General features: G+C 43.2%; 2 protein-coding genes across 6 annotated transcripts; one reads left to right on the top strand and one right to left on the bottom strand.

Annotated features, from left to right (window-relative positions):
* Positions 1-479: 479 nt before the first annotated feature.
* Positions 480-11,350, bottom strand: RB195_013385 (uncharacterized protein; the record flags this gene model as incomplete). 3 transcript variants are annotated; one of them, XM_064203174.1, is made up of 10 exons in its annotated part: positions 480-578; positions 642-717; positions 789-895; positions 988-1,137; positions 1,193-1,262; positions 5,119-5,794; positions 5,854-6,531; positions 6,592-6,663; positions 6,806-7,463; positions 11,240-11,350. In XM_064203174.1, the coding sequence occupies 10 exons, from the start codon at positions 11,348-11,350 to the stop codon at positions 480-482; spliced, it is 2,697 nt and encodes an 898-aa protein (XP_064059055.1). The 3 variants fall into 3 exon arrangements, with proteins under 3 accessions (XP_064059055.1, XP_064059057.1, XP_064059056.1); XM_064203176.1 differs by lacking the exons at positions 5,119-5,794; positions 5,854-6,531; positions 6,592-6,663; positions 6,806-7,463; positions 11,240-11,350 and adding exons at positions 2,908-3,001; positions 4,490-4,651; positions 4,991-5,072; XM_064203175.1 differs by lacking the exons at positions 480-578; positions 642-717; positions 789-895; ... (2 more) ...; positions 6,592-6,663; positions 11,240-11,350 and having other exon boundaries at positions 5,115-5,794; positions 5,854-6,287; positions 6,345-6,531; positions 6,806-7,217.
* Positions 7,695-18,456, top strand: RB195_013384 (uncharacterized protein; the record flags this gene model as incomplete). Of its 3 annotated transcripts, XM_064203172.1 has the most annotated exons (11): positions 7,695-7,805; positions 11,582-12,239; positions 12,514-12,700; positions 12,758-13,191; positions 13,251-14,085; positions 14,134-14,270; positions 14,393-14,554; positions 16,018-16,135; positions 17,733-17,802; positions 17,858-18,007; positions 18,283-18,456. In XM_064203172.1, 11 exons carry the CDS (start codon positions 7,695-7,697, stop codon positions 18,454-18,456), a joined length of 3,036 nt encoding a protein of 1,011 aa, XP_064059052.1. The 3 variants fall into 3 exon arrangements, with proteins under 3 accessions (XP_064059052.1, XP_064059053.1, XP_064059054.1); XM_064203173.1 differs by lacking the exon at positions 7,695-7,805 and having other exon boundaries at positions 11,828-12,239; XM_064203171.1 differs by lacking the exons at positions 7,695-7,805; positions 14,134-14,270; positions 14,393-14,554; positions 16,018-16,135 and adding exons at positions 12,382-12,453; positions 18,099-18,130 and having other exon boundaries at positions 11,828-12,239; positions 12,514-13,191; positions 18,279-18,354; positions 18,403-18,456.
* Positions 18,457-19,288: the final 832 nt, after the last annotated feature.

Below are 19,288 nucleotides of genomic sequence, written 5' to 3'. Positions count from 1 at the left end.
ACAAGCTTGGAAATGGTAGTTTCTGTACGTGGGAATGGCTAACTCTTAGTAATTCTGTATAAAACGTTTAAGCCTCCGTGTACCCGTCCCCCAACATGTTACGCAATGAAGCGTGGGTGGTCTGCAACACGCCATTAAATGTTGGGCAGATTTTACTGCTTATTTGTGGTAAATAATTGCATTTCAGACGTTTGAACGCAACGGTTCTGCCATCATTCTATGGCTTAATAAGTTGCATCGTCAAAGAGATTGGATCACACAAGTCATCTGCCTCACGTTTCTCTCTAAATTAATTGAGGAAGTTGAATTTGTTGTGGTCAAGCCCGTATCCTCATTCATTCGAGACTTGAGATTGGAAGATTAGACTAATCACAGCCTTTTTTCCCTCATTAACCCTGCTTCATTGATTTTCGAAGAAATTCAGAAAAAAAATGTCGAAGTACACATGTGAAAAGCGGAGTCTTTATCCGTTGATATTTTTAGGAATCATCCTCATTATAACGATAAAAGATGCAGGTGTATTTATAGGCTTCCTCTTTGTAAATGTAGTTGCAACCAAACCGTTTCCAATCTTTTTCCTGTAATTGATCTTAACTTTTGCGAAGACGTGAGGATTTTGAAATGTAGAAGCTACTGCTCACCTTTACTTTAGTGTCTTTTCCCAATTCGGTGAGGAATTCTTCTGTCGGTGTCTCGTTTTCCTTTTCGCCCTTCTTGCTAAATTTGCAAAAAAATGGTGGCTACTTCACTCTGGAATTAGTTCAAAAAAGAAAAGACTGGTAGAATACGTGAAGTTGAAAAGATATGTGTCTGCGTGTTTGAGCCATCCCAGCGACCTATCAGATGTGTCGTTCAATCCCAACCATCCAAGGTATTCCAGGTAACAGTTGTATTCCTTAACAAACAGACGTGCTGGCAGTTAAGATTCCATATAAAAGAAAGTGAAATGGGACATTTTGTTGAGCAGTAATTTATCATGGCACTAACCGGTTTGCTGTCTTCCTTCATGTTTGCTTGAACTCCGTCCGACAACGTCTTTCTTAACTCTTTGCCAAGAGGAGGTGCTATACTAGGCAAATCTTTCTCACAGTCTGGTAATTGGTCAGAACATTCCAACACAGTCACAGCCAGGGCAATCTAAATTTCCCATAATACCGAGGAGAAATCGTCACGTGTAGAAGAAAGAACTTACAACAATAAGTGTGTAACGCATAGCTATCAGCTCGAAATGCTTGTAGATGATGATTGCTTCGGGGTTCTGCCTAAAAAGTTCTTTGAGACATCTTTAGCTCAGCGAGAAAAGAACCCACGAAAATGTCGTAACAAGATGGTTCTAATCGCTGTGCGTTTGCTTCACTTCCTGCTAATTTATACTACCGCCTACTCTTCAGCTGAACAGACGTGCTAACAAATCGAATTCATGAGCAAATAAGGCCTTTGACAGTACCCTTCATTCATTTGTGAACTAATTTTTACATGCGACTATGCTAACTAATTATGGTAGGTGTGAATTTGATGAAGACGATAATTTTGACAAAATTAATGTACGTCAAACAATCCTGCGGATCATAGGGCTAAATGAAGAGGATAAGACCAGTTATGTCTTCCATATCTAAGCTCTTAGTATTCTGGTGCATTTACACAATCTTTCTTTTTATTTAATTAGTTCATCATGGAAGTGATTACGTTACCAACATCCTGAAGAGCGTTTTTTTTTCATTCTGCAGTCTACATATTTCTTAATTTCGACTGAATGGGTTCCTCAGGTTCAATTAGAAAACCAAAAAAAAACATCTTTTTTCCCCCAAAATAGTCTGAATCTATTATACTTACGTTGGGAAATATTAATCGTTACTCAACCATTATTGATTCTGCTGAGTGATTTATTGGAAGTAACACATTTTTAGCCAATTATCGTTCACCTTATCAAGACCTCTCCCCTGCAGACCCTTCCATACTGGGTCCCACCTATCGGACTGAGTGTGCGTATGCCCTATACGATGGTTCTACAAGACCATGTTTGTCAATGGGAAAGTTTTGAAAGGTCAGCTCAACGCACTCAGAAATTAGGATGCTGTGAAGGACTGTCAAAGTGTCACCGCTCAGACTCTCTCAATATTTCCAGCCCATTAGTAATCATATCTCATAAATAAATAAATAATCTAAAACATCGAAAAGGAGTGTAATTGATGTGTAACTGTAATCCAACCATTTCGTGATTGTGGCTGTCTATTTTGTAAGTTTCTCCAAGATATTTTCTATCTGCAAGCTGAGCTTGGTTTAAAGGCAGAGTACGAATTCATTTTTATGTTTGAGATGTCGGCAGAATTTGAAACTACGATCACAACGATAGAACATTTACGGATCAAAGCAAAAATTACAAGCAACGTATTGCGCAATCCATCCCACTCAAGGCGCAGACTTTTCGTGCACACCATTGAAAACAGCTTATGTTTAGACAACGGTGGCAACTCAAAAACTGCTTGCGTTTTTGAGTCATTAGACAATCCATTTCTTTTTGCTCAAAAATGGAGCTCTCTTTCATTTAATCAGGACGCCACGTATGAGGATACATAAAACCAGATTTTTGTATAAACAAATCCTTGCGGCCTTCACAGTAATGAGCTCATCAAGTTCCTGCTTGTGGTTCCAAAATCTTCCTATGTTTCTCAATCACAACTCGTGTCCTTATGATAGTGTCAGTTATGTAAATTTGACATATGTTTGCAGGGTCGTCTTTCATCGCCATCAAAAATAAACAGATGGCAGCAGATCCATGCGGTTCTCCCGGGTAGGCATTGTCGGGCTTCGCTGCAAGACAATGCCTTTCCGGATGAAGAGCAGCCCAGCACAGTGAACGAATTTCAACCCAGGGTGTCTCACAGTATGACGATTTTTGAATAATACCCAGCACCGTTGGAGACGTTATCCATGAGTCCGCTAACTGGTGTGGTTTCGTCGCAAACTACAGAACAAGCGATGTCAGCCATACTACACGACTCTTAAGCGAAACATTCGATTGCGCAGCGAGTCATTTGGAAACAGCATTTTGTTATGTGCTGTTTCTATAATCTCCAAATTAGTGGCATTGCTAGGTTAGTGGACATAAAAAAGACTCCATTGAGGATCACCTAAACTTCGGGAATTCGTGCCTTCCACTGGGCACTCGTTTCCTTGTGACACCGCGGTCTGGTGATGGGTATGCAGCAAGATAATGCTAAGCTAAGACGCACAGGAGAAATAGATTCTCAAATGAAATAGATTCCTAAATTATGTGATTCCTTAATAGAATCCAGAGATAACGTCATTAATTCAACTTTAACTTCCTTTTCGATAAATTTAAGTCGGATTAAAAAGTTCTTGGTCTCCGTTCTAATCCATACCTGCTAGGTCTTAATTGTTCTTTTCTTTATACAAATTCTTCTACTCCGAAGTAATTTTTGAGAACCCTGAACTTCTTAACCATTTCAATTCAATGGATCTGCATTAATGAGAGAAGCCGACTTGATCGATCTGGACGAGTTATTTGCAAATTCAGACTGAATATACCGTTCCTTTTAATAATGCATTGTGCAAAATCAAAGCGTCTACGAAAATCAGTGCTTTTCTGGAGGATAACACCTCGACATCATCGATAAAGTGTATCGGTGATGTCCAGGTAGAATTCCACCATCTCCTAGAAATACTCGAGGTTCAAGTTGTTCTCACTACCAAGCCTTCTGCTGTCGCTGATCAGCTGAGAGCTGTATGAAATTTCTAGTAATTTTATACATTCGCCTCGTTTAGTCTCAACTAGCGTCCAACAAAAACACATTCCAGTTAGATATTATAATGTTAGTAAAAATTTGTTTTAAAGCTGCATTATTAATCTGGCACTGGGATGAGAAAGCGGAAAAATATTATAGGGTCACCCAGGACCAATCGTCCAGCTAATTCAACATTTCAGCCATAGTTGATGGAGGAGAAATTTTAGTAAATGCATAAGAGCGAAATTCGCTGATTCGGCCTAGATAGGAATGGGAAAAAACTTTCAAATATTTAGACTTTTGTACGTAGTGTGTCCTTTTCCTAACCTCATCGCGCCTCCGCACGACTTGAATCGATAAATAGGGGCCCGTTGCCGGCACTGGGGTTTCTGTGCTGATTTCTTTATTTCTTTTTTTTGCCATTTCTTCATCTTTTAACTGTAATCGAATTGAATGTTCGTGAGCCATGTGCAAAAGAATATCTTCTGCTTCCTCATGGTATCAGTCGGTTCTCGAAGATTTGAAGCTAGATACCGTCGTGTGGCTAGAATTGGCGCAGTTGGCATCATCAGGTGGGATCATTGTTAGCTTCACTCGTAGTGCAGCAATGAGTGATGTTTGGCGATGGTCCTGACCTATCTCGATCGTTGCTCCCCTCCTTCACCTACTTCCGCTCCGTAACCGCCTTCCTAACTGCACTGAATTTCAGGACGTGCTGCCATTATTCTGAACATTTTACTTACTTAGCTTACTTAGATGGCCCGTCTTCACTGGACGTGCGGCCCCCAGCATCTCTTCCACTCGTTTCGTTCCCTCGCCATTGTCATCCAAGATGTTCTCAAGATTCGTGAATGACGTTGACGAGATCCTTGAGCCGTATCCAGCTGAGCTCTCAGCTGGTCCATCTGTGTAGCAAACACGTCACCCCATCTCGTTGGCGGTCTCCCTCGGGGGCGTTTAGCGTCCCTTGGGATCTACTCTAGCGTTCTTTTAGTCCATCTATCGTCGATTCTTCTCATGATGTGACCGGCCCATCTATGTTTTGCTTTCGATACATATTCCGCTGGGTCGCGAAAACGGGACATTCCTATTAAGTCGGAGCTACGAAGACCGGCAAGGTGTTGTGTGCGCCGGTTAAATTTCAGGAGACATCTCTCAAGGGCTCTGTGGGTAGTAAGTAGCATCCTAGACGTGGCCGCGGTGTCTGCCTACGTCTCCGCTGCGTAACAGAGCGCTGGAAGAACTGTCGAGTCGAGCAGATGGGCAAGAAGATTTTGGTCCGTCAGTTGGTCCGTAGCTTCCCTGACGGCTGCGAATGCTGCCCATGCTGCTCTCATTCTTCTATTCAGTTCCTCCTTCAAGTCGTTCTCACATGTTCATAGAACGTCCGAGGTATACGTATGACGGAGTTTCCACGATTTGGGAGCCTTCACGTTGTACTCCTCCGTCCTCGCAGTAGGCGTTCTTCATGAACTGTGCCTTCTTTCTGTTTATTCGTAGTCCAGTTTTCTTCCCTGCTTCGTTCAATTCATTGAGCATCATTTCTGCTTCATTGGTACTGCTCGAAAAGAGAACGATGTCGTCCGCGAAACGAAGGTTTGAAAGAAATCTTCCATCAACACGTATGCCCCTTTCTTTCCAGGATAGTGATTTCATTATCCATTGCAATGCAGCCGTGAGCAGCTTCGGCGATATAGTATCGCCTTGTCGTACTCCCTTTCCAATGGGTATGGTGAGAAGACTGTGGAAAAGCTGTATCCTAGTCGTGCATCGATCGCAATTGGCTAATGTCCTCACATACGACGCGTCCACACCTTGGTCGACCAGCGCTGACAGTATTGCATTCGTTTCTACGCTGTCAAAAGCATTCTCATAGTCGACGAAGGTTAGAACAAGGGGCAGGCGGTATTCGCGGCAAACCTCTATGACCCTCGACACAGTCCGGATGTGATGCAAGCAGCTGAACCCCTGGCGGAATCCAGCTTGTTCTTGAGGCTGGGCTTCATCCAGCGTCCTAGATATGCGCGTGAGGATGATCTTGGTGAATACTTTGTATAACACGCTCAGCAAGCATATCGGACGGTAGTCCGAAGGTCCTCTCGGTCACCTTTCTTATGGATGAGAACGGTTCGCGAGGTCTTCCACTGGCCTGGGATCCTTTCTTTCTGAAGGTAGGATGTCATGTGCGCTGCTAAGATTACATGAAGCGGATGGCCACCAGCCCCAAGAAAGTCTGCTGATATAAAATCAGGTCCGGGGGCTGTGCCAGGTTTCATGCTCTTGATAGCGACTCGAACTTCCGAAGGGAGAATCCGTGGCGGAGCTTCGCCAGTGGGGATGATTGGGCTTGACACAGGAGTTGATGAACGGAAAAGGTTCGAGTAGAACCTCTCCGTAATGATTTCCATCTCACGACGAGAAGACGTGCGAGTCCCGTCTTTGCGCAGCAAGGTTGCTAGCGGAATATTATATTCGCGCAGATCCCTGCGGCACTTCTTTAGACTCGTTCTTCTTTGTGCTGCTTCCAGAATCTTCTTCTGCCTGCACTTCAAAAGATCCTCCTGCAACGCTTTTCTGCAGCTAGTGTTTGTTACTAACCGCTCTATGTGCGATGCATTCGGATCAAGCCTCAAAGCCCTTCTTCTTTCCAACAATTCCTTGGTGGTCTTCAAAACTCGATCCAAGTTTGTCGTGCGCGGCTTCGAGGCACGTTCAGCACAAGCTCGTAATACTCTGAGCAGCATCTCGTAGTCCACATTTGGGTCTTCCTCGATGTGCCAGTCACCTTGGGACAAGAAGTCCTCGAGTACGCAATCGTCGTAGACGACTTATTTTCCTTCGTTACCGATAGCAGATGTTCTTTTCCATCGTGTGGCTAAGTCGTATTTTCGCACGAAGAAGATGGTGATCAGAACCACTACAAAACGATGGTACTACTGAGACGTCAAGTAGACACCACCTCTGGTTGGTGAGTATGTGATCGATCTCGGCACGAGTCGCGCCATTGGGCGATTCCCTTTTCCACCGACGATGATCTTTTTTCATGAAAAGAGAGTTACCATGAAAGAGACGAGCGGCGGACAACAGCCCGGCGAGACGATTGCCATTTTCATTCCGGTCCCCTAGTCCAAATCTTCCAATCCTGTATTCCTCTTCTGTGGCCTTTCCTTGTTTTGCGTTGAAGTCTCCGACAACGAATTTGTAGAAGAACTTCTCGTTGCGGACCACTTCTTCCAGCTCCTCGTAAAACGCGTCCAATTCGAATTCATCAGCTACTGATGTTGGTGAGTAGCAGTTGATAGTGATGGATTTTTGGCGCAGAGGGCGGAGGCGAAGAAATGACAGACGAGGTGACAGGATCTCGTGAGAATCGACGAGATGGACGACAGATGGGTGCACAACAAAACCAACACCGCCTACATTTCGCGACGGAACCTTCTCTCCACGAATGACGAGTGTACCGTCATTCATCTGTCGTACGTCGCTCCTTCTGCACTTGGTCTCCTGCAGAGCAATCACGTGAAATTTGATACGCTTTGCAGCTCCGAGAAGGGCATGCAGGTCAGCGTCTGTGGAAACTGTTCTCGCGTTGTAAGTACACAGTCTGAGACAGTCTCCACGGCGAGTCGTGTGTGTGTCGCCTTGGTCCAGAATCAATGACGTCCTGAGCAACCTGAGATTTGATCGCCTCTCACCGGTCGCTATACCGTCCGACGTCTGAGACGGCAGGGCTCAGTGTACAGGGTACTGAGGCAGTGAATATGCTGGAGTGGCAAAAAGACTTTTCCCCCAAACTAAGCAGCCATGCCACGGCGAGCTTAGCTTTCACCACAGGTCGTCGCCCAACCTATATGGATCAGGGAACCACCTTGCGACATTTTGCCAAGACGGTGGTGAATCTTAGCAGTGGTTTACTCTTAGCTAGGCTTCCAATTCCGAGAAGTCGGAATGTCGGATGTGTCGAACTCCTTCTCAGCTTGGGAGACTCTGCCGGAGGACGAACCTCCGCCGTGCATCGCAGTTCGACGCCCAGTGTCACCTCCACGCCACTATGAGGCGGTAAACCGTTAATTTTTCTACTGTTTTGTTTTCTTTCCCTGTAGATATTAAAGATAATCGTCTAATTTTTTAAAGATAACCAACTTCTTTTTAGCTGCTTAGCTATCTTAATTCAAGCAGCTGGCACCAGAAATTACTAGAATTTTCTTGTGATATGAAAAGTGCTGCATGAACAACACGGCTAAATCGCATCACAAGATCCACTGCAATCCGTCGGAACGCTTGGGAATGAGCAAAAATTAATTTTAAAGATTCCAATTGATAGTTAATAAGCCGCTAATTTCATGAATGCCTTCAGAACTGAGAGATAACATTTTTAACGTGATAACCACTTTGAATTTATCCTTTGTAGATGCATCGACACTAAGTAAATATCCATTTGCAAAGGATGTGGAATTGCTCCTTCCAAACCAACCCGAAATCTCATGGTCTGTCAACGGAAACCCAGAAATGGTAGTCGGAAACGAATATTTCTGACAAACTATCCCCTCTCGTGAATTCTACAAAGAAAACACTATTAAATGGATACACACTTGTCCACACGAAACATGGGAACATTGTCACTGTGAAACCTCCGTGAAATACCAGTTCCTTCATATCCCAAGAACAAGAGAATCCTCAACAACACAAAAAACTAGTAGAATTCGTGGAAAAAATTTGGTTCCTTGAATCAGCAGGAATCAGGGATGATACAGCGATAAGTGTCTCCAAGAATTCAATGATAGAATTTAATTTGATAAAGATGAAGGACATTACATTGTTTATCTAGCATTCAAGGGAGAGCACTCAGACCTCCCCGATAACTTCAACTCAACTCCTTCTCAGCAGATATGTGAACATATTGAACAAAACACAGAATTGTTGCAAAAATACTGTAGTACAATAACGAACAAAATTAGACGAGGAATTATAGGAGTGGAAGATACTGAGGGTACAACCAATCCTCTCACCTGTCATTACCTTCCTCATCGTGGAATCTTATCAGAAACTAGTAAGAACACCAACCTTTGATGTGTCTATGAGAGCTCTGCAAAAACAAAAGTGAGCCTGATTGGGGTTCTCTAAAAGAGGAACTTTTTCTTTCATAAGTACCCGGTGTTCTTTTACGTGTTCGCTTTATAAAAATACTGACAACAGGAGATAATGAAAGGACGCATGCTTGGACTTGATAAGAACAGCAGTAACTTCACTTGATTTTTGTGGCTGAGAAATCAGACCTCAGGAGTGTAGAAAGAAAACATAGTTACATACGTCCTCAAAAGAGTAGCAATCGGACTTATTACTCCACCATTTCTCCTAGAAGATACGATACAGAACCATCTCAGCAGTTGCATTTTACCAGAAGCTCAGTAGATCCTACGATACATCTATGTCGACAATATCTTAGTGGAATCCGAAAGGAGCAGAAATTCCTAACTGGTGTAAGAGAAAACAAATCAAATATTCAAACAAGCAACTATGAACGAACGAGAATTTGCTACCAACGATACAAAATTCAATGACTTTGTCCAACAAAGTAAGTACCAGATGATAAACTATCAAAAGTATTTGGCTTAAAATTGGCTGTGTTCCATGTATTCTGCGAGCGTGTAAAAGTTGTTGAACTGTCATAGAACACATTCGCACAAGGCAAGGAACTAAAAAGACCCCTAAAAGCATATCACGCCCCTTATATACCTGTCTAAATGGTAGAGCTTGGATTCGGAATACTTAACCTCAATAAAAACGTTGCAAAAATAGAACACATTTGAATGCACGATTGACTGTAGTTTGTGTAGCAAATAAGCTGGTGATATTGCGTGCACCGCAACACCTTGATGACCAGCTGATTTCAAAAATTTTGTTCAGTTCCCAAAAAAACCAAAAATTCTTGGAGCTGCTTATTGTTCTACTGTATCAATGGGATACGCCAAAATCTAATTCTGAAGAAGTCGTGTGTGACCCTCTGATCAGCTAATATAAATACAATTTTGATCTGTGATTAGAAAAATATATTTACATCTAAGATTTAAGACTCAGGTAAAAATTAGATAAATTTTTGCGTATCACGCGGATATATATATATATATATATATATATATATAGAACAATAAGCTCAAAGAGTTTGTTCAGGCTTTTCTTCAAAAATTGAGCAAGATTTCTGAACTAAGCAACTCATCACGGTGTTGTGGAGCATGCATTAGCACTAGCATATTTGGTATACAAGCTACAGTCATTCGTCCATTCTAATGTATTCCATTTTCGCGGTATCATTGTTGTTCACAAATTCCTAGCTTCAAGGCTCGTGATATGCGTTTACGGGTCTTTTTACTTCCTCGCCTTTAGTCGTGCCCTGGGTTCGCTCCGAGTAGGAGCGATTGAGCGCAAAGCGCCTCATTCAGGCTCATATTTTCTTTTCTTTTTGCAGGGCCGTCATGGACACATCAAAGTTTGGTGTTCTCAGTAGTTTCTGATAAGATTCCACGATGAGGAAGGTAATGACAGGTGAGAGGATTGGTTGTACCCTCAGTATCTTCCACTCCTATAATTCCTCGTCTAATTTTGTTCGTTATTGTACTACAGTATTTTTGCAACAATTCTGTGTTTTGTTCAATATGTTCACATATCTGCTGAGAAGGAGTTGAGTTGAAGTTATCGGGGAGGTCTGAGTGCTCTCCCTTGAATGCTAGATAAACAATGTAATGTCCTTCATCTTTATCAAATTAAATTCTATCATTGAATTCTTGGAGACACTTATCGCTGTATCATCCCTGATTCCTGCTGATTCAAGGAACCAAATTTTTTCCACGAATTCTACTAGTTTTTTGTGTTGTTGAGGATTCTCTTGTTCTTGGGATATGAAGGAACTGGTATTTCACGGAGGTTTCACAGTGACAATGTTCCCATGTTTCGTGTGGACAAGTGTGTATCCATTTAATAGTGTTTTCTTTGTAGAATTCACGAGAGGGGATAGTTTGTCAGAAATATTCGTTTCCGACTACCATTTCTGGGTTTCCGTTGACAGACCATGAGATTTCGGGTTGGTTTGGAAGGAGCAATTCCACATCCTTTGCAAATGGATATTTACTTAGTGTCGATGCATCTACAAAGGATAAATTCAAAGTGGTTATCACGTTAAAAATGTTATCTCTCAGTTCTGAAGGCATTCATGAAATTAGCGGCTTATTAACTATCAATTGGAATCTTTAAAATTAATTTTTGCTCATTCCCAAGCGTTCCGACGGATTGCAGTGGATCTTGTGATGCGATTTAGCCGTGTTGTTCATGCAGCACTTTTCATATCACAAGAAAATTCTAGTAATTTCTGGTGCCAGCTGCTTGAATTAAGATAGCTAAGCAGCTAAAAAGAAGTTGGTTATCTTTAAAAAATTAGACGATTATCTTTAATATCTACAGGGAAAGAAAACAAAACAGTAGAAAAATTAACGGTTTACCGCCTCATAGTGGCGTGGAGGTGACACTGGGCGTCGAACTGCGATGCACGGCGGAGGTTCGTCCTCCGGCAGAGTCTCCCAAGCTGAGAAGGAGTTCGACACATCCGACATTCCGACTTCTCGGAATTGGAAGCCTAGCTAAGAGTAAACCACTGCTAAGATTCACCACCGTCTTGGCAAAATGTCGCAAGGTGGTTCCCTGATCCATATAGGTTGGGCGACGACCTGTGGTGAAAGCTAAGCTCGCCGTGGCATGGCTGCTTAGTTTGGGGGAAAAGTCTTTTTGCCACTCCAGCATATTCACTGCCTCAGTACCCTGTACACTGAGCCCTGCCGTCTCAGACGTCGGACGGTATAGCGACCGGTGAGAGGCGATCAAATCTCAGGTTGCTCAGGACGTCATTGATTCTGGACCAAGGCGACACACACACGACTCGCCGTGGAGACTGTCTCAGACTGTGTACTTACAACGCGAGAACAGTTTCCACAGACGCTGACCTGCATGCCCTTCTCGGAGCTGCAGAGCGTATCAAATTTCACGTGATTGCTCTGCAGGAGACCAAGTGCAGAAGGAGCGACGTACGACAGATGAATGACGGTACACTCGTCATTCGTGGAGAGAAGGTTCCGTCGCGAAATGTAGGCGGTGTTGGTTTTGTTGTGCACCCATCTGTCGTCCATCTCGTCGATTCTCACGAGATCCTGTCACCTCGTCTGTCATTTCTTCGCCTCCGCCCTCTGCGCCAAAAATCCATCACTATCAACTGCTACTCACCAACATCAGTAGCTGATGAATTCGAATTGGACGCGTTTTACGAGGAGCTGGAAGAAGTGGTCCGCAACGAGAAGTTCTTCTACAAATTCGTTGTCGGAGACTTCAACGCAAAACAAGGAAAGGCCACAGAAGAGGAATACAGGATTGGAAGATTTGGACTAGGGGACCGGAATGAAAATGGCAATCGTCTCGCCGGGCTGTTGTCCGCCGCTCGTCTCTTTCATGGTAACTCTCTTTTCATGAAAAAAGATCATCGTCGGTGGAAAAGGGAATCGCCCAATGGCGCGACTCGTGCCGAGATCGATCACATACTCACCAACCAGAGGTGGTGTCTACTTGACGTCTCAGTAGTACCATCGTTTTGTAGTGGTTCTGATCACCATCTTCTTCGTGCGAAAATACGACTTAGCCACACGATGGAAAAGAACATCTGCTATCGGTAACGAAGGAAAATAAGTCGTCTACGACGATTGCGTACTCGAGGACTTCTTGTCCCAAGGTGACTGGCACATCGAGGAAGACCCAAATGTGGACTACGAGATGCTGCTCAGAGTATTACGAGCTTGTGCTGAACGTGCCTCGAAGCCGCGCACGACAAACTTGGATCGAGTTTTGAAGACCACCAAGGAATTGTTGGAAAGAAGAAGGGCTTTGAGGCTTGATCCGAATGCATCGCACATAGAGCGGTTAGTAACAAACACTAGCTGCAGAAAAGCGTTGCAGGAGGATCTTTTGAAGTGCAGGCAGAAGAAGATTCTGGAAGCAGCACAAAGAAGAACGAGTCTAAAGAAGTGCCGCAGGGATCTGCGCGAATATAATATTCCGCTAGCAACCTTGCTGCGCAAAGACGGGACTCGCACGTCTTCTCGTCGTGAGATGGAAATCATTACGGAGAGGTTCTACTCGAACCTTTTCCGTTCATCAACTCCTGTGTCAAGCCCAATCATCCCCACTGGCGAAGCTCCGCCACGGATTCTCCCTTCGGAAGTTCGAGTCGCTATCAAGAGCATGAAACCTGGCACAGCCCCCGGACCTGATTTTATATCAGCAGACTTTCTTGGGGCTGGTGGCCATCCGCTTCATGTAATCTTAGCAGCGCACATGACATCCTACCTTCAGAAAGAAAGGATCCCAGGCCAGTGGAAGACCTCGCGAACCGTTCTCATCCATAAGAAAGGTGACCGAGAGGACCTTCGGACTACCGTCCGATATGCTTGCTGAGCGTGTTATACAAAGTATTCACCAAGATCATCCTCACGCGCATATCTAGGACGCTGGATGAAGCCCAGCCTCAAGAACAAGCTGGATTCCGCCAGGGGTTCAGCTGCTTGCATCACATCCGGACTGTGTCGAGGGTCATAGAGGTTTGCCGCGAATACCGCCTGCCCCTTGTTCTAACCTTCGTCGACTATGAGAATGCTTTTGACAGCGTAGAAACGAATGCAATACTGTCAGCGCTGGTCGACCAAGGTGTGGACGCGTCGTATGTGAGGACATTAGCCAATTGCGATCGATGCACGACTAGGATACAGCTTTTCCACAGTCTTCTCACCATACCCATTGGAAAGGGAGTACGACAAGGCGATACTATATCGCCGAAGCTGCTCACGGCTGCATTGCAATGGATAATGAAATCACTATCCTGGAAAGAAAGGGGCATACGTGTTGATGGAAGATTTCTTTCAAACCTTCGTTTCGCGGACGACATCGTTCTCTTTTCGAGCAGTACCAATGAAGCAGAAATGATGCTCAATGAATTGAACGAAGCAGGGAAGAAAACTGGACTACGAATAAAGAGAAAGAAGGCACAGTTCATGAAGAACGCCTACTGCGAGGACGGAGGAGTACAACGTGAAGGCTCCCAAATCGTGGAAATTTCGTCATACGTATACCTCGGACGTTCTATGAACATGGAGAACGACTCGAAGGAGGAACTGAATAGAAGAATGAGAGCAGCATGGGCAGCATTCGCAGCCGTCATGGAAGCTACGGACCAACTGACGGACCAAAATCTTCTTGCCCATCTGCTCGACTCGACAGTTCTTCCAGCGCTCTGTTACGCAGCGGAGACGTAGGCAGACACCGCGGCCACGTCTAGGATGCTACTTACTACCCACAGAGCCCTTGAGAGATGTCTCCTGAAATTTAACCGGCGCACACAACACCTTGCCGGTCTTCGTAGCTCCGACTTAATAGGAATGTCCCGTTTTCGCGACCCAGCGGAATATGTATCGAAAGCAAAACATAGATGGGCCGGTCACTTCATGAGAAGAATCGACGATAGATGGACTAAAAGAACGCTAGAGTAGATCCCAAGGGACGCTAAACGCCCCCGAGGGAGACCGCCAACGAGATGGGGTGACGTGTTTGCTACACAGATGGACCAGCTGAGAGCTCAGCTGGATACGGCTCAAGGATCTCGTCAACGTCATTCACGAATCTTGAGAACATCTTGGATGACAATGGCGAGGGAACGAAACGAGTGGAAGAGATGCTGGGGGCCGCACGTCCAGTGAAGACGGGCCATCTAAGTAAGCTAAGTAAGTAAAATGTTCAGAATAATGGCAGCACGTCCTGAAATTCAGTGCAGTTAGGAAGGCGGTTACGGAGCGGAAGTAGGTGAAGGAGGGGAGCAACGATCGAGATAGGTCAGGACCATCGCCAAACATCACTCATTGCTGCACTACGAGTGAAGCTAACAATGATCCCACCTGATGATGCCAACTGCGCCAATTCTAGCCACACGACGGTATCTAGCTTCAAATCTTCGAGAACCGACTGATACCATGAGGAAGCAGAAGATATTCTTTTGCACATGGCTCACGAACATTCAATTCGATTACAGTTAAAAGATGAAGAAATGGCAAAAAAAAAGAAATAAAGAAATCAGCACAGAAACCCCAGTGCCGGCAACGGGCCCCTATTTATCGATTCAAGTCGTGCGGAGGCGCGATGAGGTTAGGAAAAGGACACACTACGTACAAAAGTCTAAATATTTGAAAGTTTTTTCCCATTCCTATCTAGGCCGAATCAGCGAATTTCGCTCTTATGCATTTACTAAAATTTCTCCTCCATCAACTATGGCTGAAATGTTGAATTAGCTGGACGATTGGTCCTGGGTGACCCTATAATATTTTTCCGCTTTCTCATCCCAGTGCCAGATTAATAATGCAGCTTTAAAACAAATTTTTACTAACATTATAATATCTAACTGGAATGTGTTTTTGTTGGACGCTAGTTGAGACTAAACGAGGCGAATGTATAAAATTACTAGAAATTTCATACAGCTCTCAGCTGATCAGCGACAGCAGAAGGCTTGGTAGTGAGAACAACTTGAACCTCGAGTATTTCTAGGAGATGGTGGAATTCTACCTGGACATCACCGATACACTTTATCGGTGATGTCGAGGTGTTATTTTCCAGAAAAGCACTGAGTTTCGTAGACGCTTTGATTTTGCACAATGTAGTGATGAAAAGAGTGGGATTTTCAGCATGCATTTGCAAACAACTCGTTCAGATCGATCAAGTCGGCTTCTCTCATCAATGCAGATTGATCAGATTGGAATGAATAAGGAGTTCACTGTTCTCAAAGCTTACTCCAGAGTAGAAGAATTTATATTAAAGAAAAGCAATTAAGACCTAGCAGGTATGGCCTAGAACGGAGACCAAGAACATTTTAATCCGAGTTAAATTTATCGAAAAGAAACTTAAAGCTGAATTTGCGACGTTATCTGCGAATTCTATTCGGGAATCACATAATTTAGGAATCTATTTCTCCTGTGCGTCTTGGCTGCGCATTAACTTGCTGCACACCCATCACCAGACCGCGGTGTCTCAAGGAGACGAGTGCCTAGTGGAAGACACGAATTCCCGAAGATTAGATGATCACCAATGGAGTCTTTTTTATGTCCATCAACCTAGTAATGCCACTACTTTCGAGATCATAGAAACAGCACATAACAAAATGCTGTTTGCAAATGCACAATCGAATGCTTCGCTTAAGAGTCGTGTAGCATGACTGGCATCGCTTGTTCTGTAGTTTGTGAGGAAACCACACCATTTAGCGGAGTCATGGATAATGTCTCCAAATGTGCTGGGAATGATTCAAAAATCCTCATACTGTGAGACAGCAGCCGAACCCTGGGTTGTAATTAGGTCACTTTGCTGGACTGCTCTTCTTCCGGACAGGCATTGACGGGGAGGCCCGATAATACCTGTACGGAAGAACCGCACGGATCTGCTGTCATTTGTTTATTTTTGATGGCGATGTAAGACAACCTTGGAAACATATGTCAAATTTACATATAACTGACAGTATCGTAAGGACACGAGATGTGACTGAGAAACATAGGAAGATTTTGAAACCACAAGCAGGAACTTGACGAGCTCATTACTGTGAAGGCCGCAAGGATTTGTTTGTACAAAAATCTGATTTTACGTATTCTAATACGTGGCGTCCTGATTAGATGAAAGAGAGCTCCATTCTTGAGCAAAAAGAAATGGATTGTCTCATGCCGGAAGTAGTTTTTGAGTCGCCATCGTTGTCTAAACATATGCTGCTTTCAATCGTGTGCACAAAAAGTCTGCGTCTTGAGTGGGCTGGATTGCGCAATACGTTCCTTGTAATTTTTGCTTTGATCCGTAAATGTTCTGTCTGTAGTTTTAATTTTTGGCAATATCTCAAGCATAAAAATGAATTCGAACTCTGTTTTTAAACCAAGCTTAGTTTACATATAGAAAATACCTAGGGAAAACTTACAAAATAGACAGGCACCACCAAGAAATGGTTGGATTACAGTTACACATCAGTTACACTCCTTTTCGATGTTTTAGATTATGAGATATGATTACTTATGAGCCAGGAAATATTGAGAGAATCTGAGCGATAACACTTTGACAGTCATTCACAGCATCCTAATTTCTGAGTGCGTTGAGCTGACCTTTCAAAACTTTCCCACTGACAAACATGATCTTGTAAAACCATCGTATAGGGCATACGCATACTCAGTCCGATAGGTGGGACCCAGTATGGAAGGTTCTACACAGAAGGGATCTTGATAAGGTGAACGATAATTGGCTAAAAATGTGTTCCTTCCAATAAATCACTAAACGGAATCAATAATGGTTGAGTATAACGATTAATATTTTCCAACATAAGTAGATTCAGACTATTTGGGGAAAGAAGATGTTTCTTTTTGGTTTTGTAATTGAACCTGAGGAACCCATTCAGTCGAAAATAAGAAATATGTAGACTGCAGAATGAAAAAAAAAACGCTCTTCAGGATGTTGGTAACGTAATCACTTCCATGATGAACTAATTAAATAAAAAGAAAGATTGTGTAAATGCACCAGAATACTAAGAGCTTAGTTATGGAAGACATAACTGGTCTTATCCTCTTCATTTAGCCCTATGATCCGCAGGATTGTTTGACGTACATTAATTTTGTCAAAATTATCGTCTTCATCAAATCCACACCTACCATAATTAGTTAGCATAGTTACATGTAAAAATTAGTTCACATATGAATGAAGGGTACTGTCAAAGGCCTTATTTGCTCAGGAATTCGATTTGTTAGCACGTCTGTTCAGCTGAAGAGTAGGCGGTAGTATAAATTAGCAGGAAGTGAAGCAAACGCACAGCGATTAGAACCATCTTGTTACGACATTTTCGTGGGTTATTTTCTCGCTGAGCTAAAGATGTCTCAAAGAACTTTTTAGGCAGAACCCCGAAGCAATCATCATCTACAAGCATTTCGAGCTGATAGCTATGCGTTACGCACTTAATGTTGTAAGTTGTTTCTTCTACGCGTGACGACTTCTCCTCGGTACAATGGGAAATTGAGATTGCCCTGGCTGTGACTGTGATGGAATGTTCTGACCAATTACCAGACTGTGGGAAAGATTTGCCTAGTATAGCACCTGCTCTTGGCAAAGAGTTAAGAAAGACGTTGTCGGACGGAGTTCAAGCAAACATGAAGGAGGGCAGCAAACCGGTAAGTGCCATGATAAATTACTGCTCAACAAAATGTCCCATTTCACTTTCTTTTATATGGAATCTTGACTGCAGCACCTCTGCTTGTTAAGGAATACAACTGTTACCTGGAATACCTCGGATGGTTGGGATTGAACGACACATCTGTGGGTCGCTGGGATGGCTCGAACACGCAGACACATATCTTTTCAACATCACGTATTCTACCAGTCTTTTCTTTTTTGAATTAATTCCAGAGTGAAGTAGCCACCATTTTTTTTTTGCAAATTTAGCAAGGAGGGCGAAAAGGAAAACGAGACACCGACAGAAGAGTTCCTCTCCGAATTGGGAAAAGACACTAAAGTAAAGGTGAGCAGTAGCAGTAAAATCTGCCCAACACTTAATGACGTGTTGCAGACCACCCACGCTTCACTGCGTGACAAGTTGGGTCAGGAGTACACAGAGGCTTAAACGTTTTGTTCAGAATTACAAAGAGTTAGCCATTCCCACGTACAGAAACTACCACTTCCAATTTTGTGAGAAAAAAAACTCCCTTTAGGAGGTCAAGAATTGTAATCAATTTCATATGGCCTGCGAATATGTTTCTTTTACAGGTTCCAAGTTGAGAACTACTAAGAGACCAACAATGATGGCCGGCTAAGAGAAATTTCAAAACAAGTATCGAATAAATCGGAATCGAAAAAGGGATAAAGTATTGAAGTCAGAATCACTTGAAATTAACGGACTCTTGTGCAACCGACACAATGACTTGTAGAGGCTTGCCGACAAATCAATTCGGCGCTTCGACTCTACAAACAAGAATTTTGAAAGTTAGAAGCTGAGAATTATTCCGCTCTTTAAGTCAGACTCTTCATATATCTTCAAACTGCAATCAAATCAGTTTGCATACAGAGAACAGGTGAGGTACCGAAAGAGAACCGACAACAACATGCTCGCACCACATGACCATTGTCGAGTAAGGTGATCTATTGACAATTACTGCAAATAGTACAAAGATTTTTTCCCCTTATTCTTTCACATCAATTTTCACAACAGAGGTAATTATTATTAAGGATGTACAATTATTTTTTAGAAATTATTGCAAGCAAACATCTTTCTCACTATTGATAGAATTGAGTCAATAGACATCTTCTGATTTGCAATCGTGAATTACAAAGAACTCCTCGAAAGAACCAATTCACAAACGTGCACAGTTTTGTAGATAGGAATGAAAAAGGTGGAAGAAAGATTACATTGGTTTTTTATTTTGTTTGGGGAAAATCCTTCAAAGGTCTCAAAAACA

This window comes from Necator americanus, chromosome V (genome assembly GCF_031761385.1).
Source record: "Necator americanus strain Aroian chromosome V, whole genome shotgun sequence".
Lineage (NCBI taxonomy): Eukaryota > Metazoa > Nematoda > Chromadorea > Rhabditida > Ancylostomatidae > Necator > Necator americanus.
The sequence above is the reverse complement of the archived record's forward strand: the minus strand, read 5'-3'. Positions and strand labels throughout refer to the sequence as shown.